The following is an 11,315-nucleotide window of genomic DNA, read 5'->3' as shown; positions in this document are numbered from 1 at the left end:
AAACAGGAAGAAAGAGTGAGAGAGAGTTAGGGCGAAAGAGTACAACAGGGATCACCACCATCCCCTGCTGGAGCCTCGTGGAGCTTTAGGTGTTTTTGTTCAATAAACACACCAGTCTGGGAATCGAAACCGCGATCCTCCGACTGCGAGTTTGCTGCCCCAACCACTGGGCCATTGCGCCTCCACATATATATATATATATATATATATATACACATGTATTGTATCATACTGACAAAAAAGTTTGCTTACATATGTTGTTGCATATGTTCATTTTTAGTGATAGAAGCAGTATTGTTATTTCCATTTGACATAGAAAAATGAAAATAAAATGTCTTAACTATCAGAGTTCATTGACCACTGATCAGAAGACATTCCTCTTTTCCTAAAGAAAATTATAGCAAAAAGGCTATTTCAGTAAAATCCAAATTAGAACTTATCTATAATTTCTAGACTAATTAGCTTAATCTTTGTTTGCTAGTCAGTAATGTGATAATAATTATTACTTATGCAAAATGCTGTGTGTATTAGGAAAACTGTGGTAAATTAAAACTAGTTAAACTGCAATTTTTAAGCCTTTTGCTGTTAGAATTTAAATACATATTGTTATTCTCTTTGGACACGAAATATGGGGAAATGCTCTGCATTGATTACTCATCTGTTTGTTTCTAATACACACTACATATTGCATAAACAGTATTATCATTTATTTAATCACACTTCTGACAAATCCCTAGTATGCAAATTAATCTAACCATAACAGCTAACTACTAGTTTATGTTTGATTTAAATAGCTATTTGCAGTAAGTTCTCTTTGTTGACTGAGGAATGAATGGGGTACTTATCCTTGAATGCGTGGTTCAATGAACTGTGAAACATGTTAGGGCAATCTCCTTTGTTGAATAAATTGCTGTATTTACATCTGTTTAAATTTCCATTATGAAAAGGTTAAAATTTGCTGTTTAACTACTTCAAATTTATCTTAGATTTTCTAATAAGTCACATTGTGTCTATACATATATGCATATATAGAGATCCATACAGCATCAAGGCATAACAAAGCGAAACATGCCACTAATTGGCCAGACAGAATCACACAAAGCAGACAGCTGAGTTAACCATTATTATCTCAGCACAGAAGGCATTGATGAATGAAGATCACTGTTGTTAGGCAATCCACAACTCCGAAAGTATTCAATGATAAATGGAACCTTACAAGTGGTGTAAAAACGTAATAAAGACAGACAAATGAATCATCTGGTTTTACTACAATTGTTTCATTAGGAGTTTTCATTTTGTTGCAAGCATAACACAATTAGTTAGGTTATGTAATGCGTTACCTAACTCCTAACTCAGGTAATCAGGTAAATGAGTGAGCAATGACTGTTTGATAAATCAACAAATTATCAACAAGGACTTGATATATATATATAATAATAATAATAATATTAGGGATAAAATCCTATTCATATATACACACACACACACACACACACACACACACACACACACACACACACATAAACATTTTTCAAAACAAAATGACATTCCACTCGTCATATTTTTTGTTCTATTTATAAAAATATTTAAATATTTCCAGTCTACAAATGTCTATAAATCTGTGATGAGATATTTATATATTATTATATTATATTATTATATTTCATTATATTATATTATATTTTATTATCTTATATTATATTACTGTCATATTTCATAATTTTTTTTACAGACCCGCAATTCAGCTGCCATAACAAGAAATTTAAATGAAAGAAGAAATACAGAATCACAGTTGATAGATTCTTCCAGTCAGTTCTACTTTGTGTTAGAACCACAAAATGAATGGATAGCTTCTACTACACCAGTGGAATTCCAGAGAGCTGCTCCTGTAAATACTAACTTTATTCTAACATGGCTATTTCTGCAATAATATTGGAATCTGTGATCCTCAAGGCTACATGTGGTTTCTGAGGCCCTTAATTGGGGTATTACACACACACACACACACACACACACACACACACATGTCAAGAAAAAGGGATGCTCTGGCTTTTCCTCCTCATCGTCTTTCCTTCACCCACCACTTTACCCACCCATGGGTAGCATTAGGTGTACTTTACTCACCCCATTGTTCTTATCTGTAATCTCTAACTCTTTCTCAGTATACCCTCTGACACTATTTTCCCCCTTTGTCTCTATAACTCCCTTCTCTAACACTGCTATTTTTATTCCTCCTTCTGCAAACTCCCCAAACAATAAGCTTGTCTAACTGCAATGAAAATGGTCTCAGATCCTAATGAATTGTTCTAACCATGCAAGCATAGAAACATGATGTAGGATGATGATAATACATAAATATTCCGGAGAGCCTTGGATCCTCTCTACTCAATCTACCTCAGCTTGCTTACTTCTTTGTCCTTCCCCTCTTTCATATTACAGTGATGGCCAAAAGTTTGGAACATTTTTTTTAAAATTAAAATTACTATGCCCAAGTATAATTCGATTCAAATATATACAAAATTATAGCAAATATATATAAAATGATGTTGGATGAAAACAAGTATATTTCATACTTGAAGCTATGGTAGAACACGTTTGTTCAAGGTGCAGTGCAGTGTGATTGAACCTCAAATTCCATTGTTGCATAGCAAACTTCCTACCCATTCAGCCATAACTGATATGTAGAGATATTTAATCCTTTACAACTTTTTTAAGCCCCGATATGACTCTTGCCCTCTCAAGGTGCAAGCTTTAATCCTGTTATAACTGACAAATTCTACTCTAGGTTAACAGCATCAAGCAAGTTTTTCAACTCTGCAACTTCCCTTTTATCTGTACTGTTACTAAGAAGTAAGATGTGACTGGTTATTATTTAAAAAAATATTAAAGCATTTTCAGAATCTGTTTACTTTTACATGCATAATACTTCCTGAGCTTCATAAGGCCAGTTTTCTGGATTCTGTGATGTTTATATTTCCCTCTGGATGAGAATCCAGTTTATTGCAAATGCATAATACTAGCACTTATAAAAGACCCAGCACATCTTAGAAGTTTGGTGAAGGCTCAATATTTTCATCAACATGATCAAACTATTGAATAACACTAGTTAAACTATTTTAAGATAAGCTTCAGGGGAATTTAGTATTTCTTCAAAATATATGGAATTTACTTTGAAATATCATCTCTGTCAAATATAATCTCTTTGATAAGTCTAAATAAATATATCCTCATATTAATTTTGGTATTTCATACTATAGCAGATTCCTCTATATTTTTCTTATTTCTACGAAATTTCGCTGGTTCTTTTCTTTAGTTTATTTTTTTTATTAAAAGATTAAAAATTATTGATTTTAAGAAGAAAGATTATATTTGTGTCAATTTTCAATTTTTAAAAATTTCTTCTTTTTATTATTATTTAAGACAAAATACAAAGAAAGCATTATCAGAAAGTGAAAATTACTAATTCTGAATTTGAAAAGTGATGCAAAGAGGCAACACTTCACATTATGAAGCTGTTTCATTAAACAGACAAAACTAATTCCCAAATGTCTATCACCAAAAATGTCTCCAGAGATCTTTTCCATTGATAGTTAATAATTCTTCAGCCATATTGACACAGTTTATTAGAATTCTATCTTCCAAAGTTTCAATATCTTATAGATATGATTTTCAGCTAATTTATATCTTAGGTTTTAACACTTTGATATTTTGTAAAGATTTTTGTCTAGGAAACACAGATGCCTATCAGTTTAAAAAATAAAAAAATATTTATGATACCTGTCATACTTCATCATTGAGAACTGGCATAATTAATGTTTAATTAATGTCTTTAACTTAATCTTCATCATTTAAAAAAAAATATTGTACAATATATCACACATTTTTCTATTTACCATTTCATTCTTGTGGAAGGATTTAGACTGATAAGCATATTTTACTATAGAGATTTCCCCACTGTTTATATTCTTTTCTCATTGATTTTCTTTGGTGAGATTACATTTGAAATATTATCAAAACATCCTGCTGCTATTTGAAATCATTAACTACAGGTAGATCCTTGGCATATGACTACGATACTGAAGATGCTATCTTACTATAGGGTATGAGACATTTTCACGCAGCCATTTTGGTGCCACTTATTTGGTGTCAGTGATTCAACGCTGACATATCTGACATCAAACTTATAATATTTCTCTTGCTCTCCCCATCACTTTCTCTCTCTCTCTCTCTCTCTCTCTCTCTCTCTCTCTCTCTCTCTCTCTCTCTCTCTCTCTCTCTCTCTCTCCCTCTCTCTCTCTCCCTCTCTGTTTATGTGTGTGAGCATATTTCTTTTTTATGTGTCTGAGGAAAGGGAAGATGTCTCTGTCAGTCATGTTCAATTAATAAATTGTAATGTCTCTCTCTTTTCCCACTCTTTCACTTTCTCTCACTCTTTTGATCTGTATGTGTATATTTCTGTGTGCAAGTGTGTGTGTGTGTGTGTGTGTGTGTGTGTGTGTGTGTGTGTATGGGTTTGGCTTCAGTGCCAAAATGTACAGTGGCTAAAACAGGTTGAATGTCCAGTCACTCATGCCAAATTGTCAGCATCCAAACAGCTGCGCCCAATCATCTCATTCTGCTCACTACAGATCATTCAATATGTCCTATTTCATATATTAGGGGTCGACATTAGTTTTTCTATATAATGGTCTGGTTTGTAGGATTCTCTCAATTTAAGCATTTTGCCCGATGTCTTAATGTTTCTGCCAGCTCGCTGCCTTTAATCCATTACATAATATTAAAAGAATGGGGTGGTTTCTGTATAAATGCCTTTCAGTATAGAGTCTACTTGGATAGGGTTGACCTAGGGTTAAGCATTCTAACAATGAGGGGATGAAATTACAAGAAATGATTTATAAGTAGAAAAGATCTAAGATCAATGTAAAGTTAAATGACCCACTGATATTTTGGTTGTTTTGTTTTCTATTGACTTGCTTGACTTTATTTTCACCTCCATATTGGAACAGTCATTTTCTCCCCTTGTCTCTGAGATAAAGGTATTTAACTAGCAGATTAACAAGGTTTTACTTGAAGCTAAAACAGGGATTATAACTTGAGCTATAGATTCAATATTTTTATGGTTTTCATATCCTTTATTAGTAATTATTATTATTAGTTTCTTACATTAATGCAAATTCACACTTTTTCTGGGTAAAATCGATTGAATAACTCTTAGTTCATGTCAGAAACCTGAGAGGATAAAAAGCAAAGTTGACCTCAGCAGGATTTGAACTCAGATTAAAATATAAATCCATTATTTTACAGTTTCCACTTCTTTAGTTCTTTAGTTAATATTACCTTTGAACCCAGACTTCATCTGTTACTTTGTTTAACACTACTACTGGCATCTTGAGGTTTATAACAGAGTTCACTCTGTTTTGAATCTTTGTAATCTGGGTTCAAATCTTGTTAAAATCTGTTTTGCTTTTTGTCCTTTTTGAAGTCAATGAAAAACAAAAAAAGCGGCAATCCTGGTTGGTGGATTTGAAGAACTGTAAGAATATCAGATTGGTTCTGGCTCTTTGCATTCTGAGTTTAAATCCTTCTAAGGCTTAAACTTCATCTGTTACTTTGTTTAACACCACTACTGGCATCTTGAGGTTTATAACAGAGTTCACTCTGTTTGAAGCATCCAGGCTAAAATAGTATGCTAACAACAATATAATTCTCTAAACTCTTTAATCACTTTCTTTTGGCCATTTGAAAAGGGGAATCTTTTCCAAAATATTATAGGATCATTTGGTGTAGAGTCTCTTGGGTATTGTATATAGATATACATAGATTTACAGACATACACCACATAAGTTATGATTGTTATCCTCCTCCACCTCCTCCTCCTCCTCCTCCTCCTCCTCCTCCTCCTCCTCCTCCTCATCATCATCATCATCACCATCATCTGCATCATTATCATCATCATTTTACATTCACCTTCTGGCATGGGTTGAACATTTCAACTGCATCTAATGAGTCAGAGAACCATGTACTCCAGTGCTTCAGTTTCAGCTTAGTTTCTATTGTTGGATGCTCTTCCTAATGCCAACCGCTTAACAGAGCGTACTGAGTCCTTTCTTATGAAACCAGCAGAAATAAGGTTGCCTTGTAACTAATTGACAATACTAAATAACAACCACGAAACTAAATAACTGCCATGAAGCTAAAGTCTAAATGAATTATTATCCTATTAAATCAAATTTGTACAGTTCTGCAAAATTTCCGTATAATCCTATGTATGTCTTCAAAATTAATTTTTATCTTCTTTCTTTCAGAACCGTCATTCAGCTACTCTAGCAAGAAACCTTAATGAAAGACGGAATACAGAATCCCAACTGATAGATTCCTCAAGCCAATTCTACTTTGTGCTGGAACCTCAAAATGAGTGGAAAGCATCAACTACAGCAATTAAACCACCGATGACTTCACAGGTATATATTTTTTTGTTATGAATCAAATAGATTATCATACCTTGAGTTAGGTTGTACAGTTGTAGGTATTAAAACAATCAAGTACTTTAGAAGAGAATATCTAGGACACTGTTGAGGGTGGGTATGTCATCATCAGCAAAGCAGTTAAATCATAAAAATTTACTAAAAAAAGAAAAAACTGGAGTGAAAAAGTTCATTGTTTCACACCTTTGTTATACATTTTTTTAATCTTTAAACTTTTATTATTACTTTGTAAATGTTTTTGACTAGGGTCAGACTGTTTGATGGAACCTAACATTTCACTATGTTCAGCAGTTGCATAGTCGCACCATAACAACTATATAGTCCCATGTAAATAATTTTATTTTAAGTCAGATGCCTGTTTGATTCATAAAACTGTTTGGAAGACAATTACATCTTTTTGTTACATGATGCATTAAGAACAAATTTCTTTGGTCGAGTCCATCACTCTCCAAATCATACAAACACTCATGTATATATCTCTTTTACTCTTTTACTTGTTTCAGTCATTTGACTGTGGCTATGCTGGAGCACTGCCTTTAGTCGAACAAATTGACCCCAGGACTTAGTCTTTGTAAGCCTAGTACTTATTCTATCGGTCTCTTTTGCCAAACTGCTAGGTTACAGGGACGTAAACACACCAGCATTGGTTGTCAAACGATGCTGGGGGGACAAACACAGACATACAAACATATACACATACACATATATACATATATACGACGGGCTTCTTTCAGTTTCTGTCTACCAAATCCACTCACAAGGCTTTGATTGACCTGAGGCTATAGCAGAAGACACTTGCCCAAGGTGCCACACAGTGGGACTGAACCCGGAACCATAGGCCACTCCTACGCCTATGTATATATGTGCATATATATATGTGTGTGTGTGTGTGTGTGTGTGTGTGTGTGTGCATCTGTGTTCGTTCCCCTACCATCGTTTGACAATTGATTTTGGTGTGTTTGACGTCCTTGTAACTTAGTGGTTTGGCAAAAGCAAAGTCAAAGCTTTGTGGACCGCTCATCATACTCTTTATATAGTCTGACGAGCTGTTGTTGTTATATATATATATGGTAGAGTGATGGACCCTACTGAAAAAATTTGTTCCCGGTTTCTCATAGTACAAAAAGATGTAGTACTCTTCAGCAGTGCCTTGTGATCAAATGGATTATCTAGCGTACAAAACAAATTATTAATATATAAATACATTGCCATTAAGGTGTGACTATGTAACTGCTGAGCATGGTGAGTTGATAGGTCTCATTAAAACAGTAGACCTTGGTCATAAGCATTTACAAAGTAATTATAAAAGTTTGAAAGCAAAAATACATTATAGGAGTCTAAAATAATAGATGCCTATTTTTCATAAGAAACAAATTTTCTGTAATTTATTATTTTATTTTTTTATTAATTTTATGATTTAACTTTTTACCAATGAAGATCACCAGCCGTTGGACTGACCTTGAATTTTCTGGGTTTGCACACATTAATATATCATTTTGTTTAACCTACCATCTGGTCCTGGTGTGCCTTTAGTGGAATTCACTTTCAAGCATTTGAGCCCTATGTCAGAAGATAGCTTCTCTTTTCCTCTAATCAGAGTCTGAAGCCCCTAAAAAGATAATGGGAACTGGCCTTTTCCCTTTGATTAAGTCCACCACCAAGTCTGCACACAATAAACAAGATGTAAAGAGAAATTGGATTTTGATGTTCAGTTACTTTCTTAACATCCATTTCCTCAAGATTTCTTTCAGCTTGTCATTATCATTTCATATGCCTTAGCATTGACCACGCATTCTGCAATAAAACAACTAAGGATCACCATAATCAACTATTCCCTTCCCTAACCAAAAAATCTGGCTTTGTACTAATTGAATAAATTATTATTATTCAATGAATTTTTGTATGTTGAAATTCTGCCAGGATCGACATTGTCATTTGTCACTCTGGTGTAGATAAAATCATACCAATAATGTACTGGGAATGAGACAGTTGACTAAACTCCTCTGCATTGCCAGATTTAGGCATAAGCTAAATGAGCTACAGTGTAGGACCTCACAATATGCAAGATTTTCAAAATAATTAAAGACATATACGTCTTCAATTTTTGTGAAACCCGGTATAATTTTTCTACAAAGAATATTCAAAGTTTATATAGCTTAAGGCCTTTTCAAATTAAAAGTCCAGAATTTGCTTCTCCTTTACAATTTATGACCTTGTTTTAATGTGAAGGATTAAGAGGACTGAAGACAGAGGTTTTCTCTACTGGCAAACCGATTTCTTATCAACTTCTTCAAGTACCACTTGAAGAGGAAGGTCAAGGTAGAAACAGATTTGATCACCACACCAGTAAATTTACTGAAAGGTGAGATGAGAGTGGTGAGTGTGGTATGACTGAGAGGGCCTATTCTGAATATGAAGCTACAAACCAAAGCATACTATTAGATGAGGGCATCTGTCCTTGGTAATTTGGGTTATCAAGGATTTGTAGGGTTTTCTAATTGGACCATTGGTGGCTGTCTCCATGTATGGGACATATGTACAGTATATTATATGTCATTCCTTTCATTTGTATTCTACTACACTTTTAATCTTTTCCTGGTTTTAGTCATTGAACTGTGGTCATGCTGGGGCACCGCCTTCAAGGGTTTTAGTCGATCATATCGACCCCAGCGCTTATTTCAGTCAGGTACTTATTTTATTGATCTCTATTTGTTGAATTACTATGTTATGCTTTTGATATAAAGAAACACAGGTTGACATTTTGGTTTACGCCAGTAAACATATACTCTGACACACACTCACGTGCACACACACACATAACTGTTTATATAACGTATGTATATATATATATATATATATATATATATATATATATATATATATATATACGTATACATATGTATGTATGTATGCACACACACACACACACACACACTTATGCATATGCACTGTTTTTCCAGAAAAAGAAAGCAGCCAGCAAAATACAATCTGTAAGCAGGACATTATAAATATGCAAAACTATTTTCTAGTTCAAAATGTAACCTCATCACTTTTGTAAATGACATTCGATCGATGGAGTTTTGCATCTTTGTCAGAAACCAGTTTCTTCTTTAGAGGAAGACTTCAAATAATTAAAATCAGTAAAGATCAAACACACATAATGAATATGACTTCAACACTTTGCATCTGCTAAATTACACTCAAACAGAATTGGTCAGTCTAAATGTAAAGTAGAAGACATTTGCCCAAGGTACTGGGCAGTGGAATTGAACCTGAAACTATAAAGTTGTAAAGTGAATTTCTTAACTACATACACTATGTCTGCACCTTTTTGTGTTTCAATCTATGAAACCTCCCTGAAAGCATGTTAATCTTTCTATATTTTTTTTTTTATTGACCCCAAACACCTATTTTTCCATTGGAATTACTTGTGTGATTAACTCATGGTCAATTTTTATCTATTATCTCATCTGTGAAGTTATCTCGCATCAGTACAACACAGCAAACTGTAGCGGAAGAAGAGAAGGGTCTGGTCATTTCAGTTGATTAGGCCTTGCACCAATGTAAAAATATCCACCTCCTCAGCTTCCTCGCTCCCTCATCCTCAGCCTTCTCCCTCCCACTGCCTCAGCTTACCCCCTCCATCCCTCCTCCTTAGCCTCCTTCTCAGCATCTTCCCTCCCTCCTCCTCAGCATCCTCTCTCCCTCCTCAGCCTCCTACCACCCTCCTCCTTAGCCTGCTCTCACCCCCTCCTCAACATGACAGCAATGATGAGGATGATGATAATGACAACGATGTTGATGACGACGACGATCCATCTTTAGCCTCTGTTAATCTTCCATTCACTACACCTGTTTCACTAGCATCAAACATCACATTTGCTACATATACTCCATGCTGCATTCTTCTTTAATTTATTAATGTTTCGAAAAGAAAAGAATTAAAATGAAATTTGTTGCCCCTAACTGATATTATTATTATTGTTATTTTTCCAGAATGCATCCAAGTATATCAGGCCTTGTTATGGAGATGTGGTAAGTGTACCAGAATATAATTTTTGATATCTAACAAAAGAAAAAAAACAAAAAAAAACAAAAGAAAAAAAAATGTAAATATTGTTATCTTGATGAAATTAATACTTTTTGCTAGGAGCAAGTGTAATGTCTATTATAACCCTGAGTCAACCAAAGCCTTCTGAGTGGATTCGATACACACATACACGTGTGTGTGTGTGTGTGTGTGTGCGTGTGTGTGTGTGTGTGTGTGTGTGTGCGTGTGTGTGTGTGCGTGTGTGTGCGTGTGTGTGTGTGTGTGTTTGTGTGTGCATGTGTGTCTGTGTGCATGAATCAGTGTGTGCTTGTGTCAACTTGTCTTGACGCTGCATCTTAATTGTAAATGAAAGCTACTTTCAACTCAGTAGACGACCTTTGTTTTCAATTATACATACATACACACACACATACATATAAACATGCACACACACACACACACACACACATACATATATATATATATATATATATATACACACACACACACACACACATATGTATATATACGTATATATGTATATATATGTATATATATTTATATATATGTAGATATATATGTATATATATATATAAGGAGAATTCACAAAAAAGCAAAAGACGAAGACAGGTGGTGTAGACAACAAACAGACGTATTAGTTTAACGGTCGGGAAGTGAAAAAGTCTTTAACATTTCGAGCCTATGCTCTTCGACAGAAAGGAACACAGAAATAAACAGGGAGAGAAAATAAAGAATGTGTAGTGGCTAGCGATCTATCATGGCGGATGCCATATATATAT

At 34.3% G+C, this 11,315-nt stretch overlaps 1 protein-coding gene across 8 annotated transcripts in view; it reads left to right on the top strand.

The window, feature by feature from the left end:
- LOC106872895 (protocadherin beta-15) overlaps positions 1–11,315 on the top strand; it is a 178,625-nt gene that overhangs the window by 108,370 nt on the left and 58,940 nt on the right. For all 8 annotated transcript variants that reach the window (XM_052973036.1, XM_052973041.1, XM_052973040.1 and 5 more), the window contains 4 exons: positions 1,733–1,888; positions 6,306–6,461; positions 9,091–9,171; positions 10,482–10,520. In XM_052973036.1, coding sequence (XP_052828996.1) covers positions 1,733–1,888; positions 6,306–6,461; positions 9,091–9,171; positions 10,482–10,520 — 432 coding nt within the window. The remainder of the gene's footprint in view (positions 1–1,732; positions 1,889–6,305; positions 6,462–9,090; positions 9,172–10,481; positions 10,521–11,315) is intronic.

Source organism: Octopus bimaculoides, chromosome 14, assembly GCF_001194135.2.
Source record: "Octopus bimaculoides isolate UCB-OBI-ISO-001 chromosome 14, ASM119413v2, whole genome shotgun sequence".
Lineage (NCBI taxonomy): Eukaryota > Metazoa > Mollusca > Cephalopoda > Octopoda > Octopodidae > Octopus > Octopus bimaculoides.
This window is presented reverse-complemented; position numbering and strand designations above follow the sequence as displayed.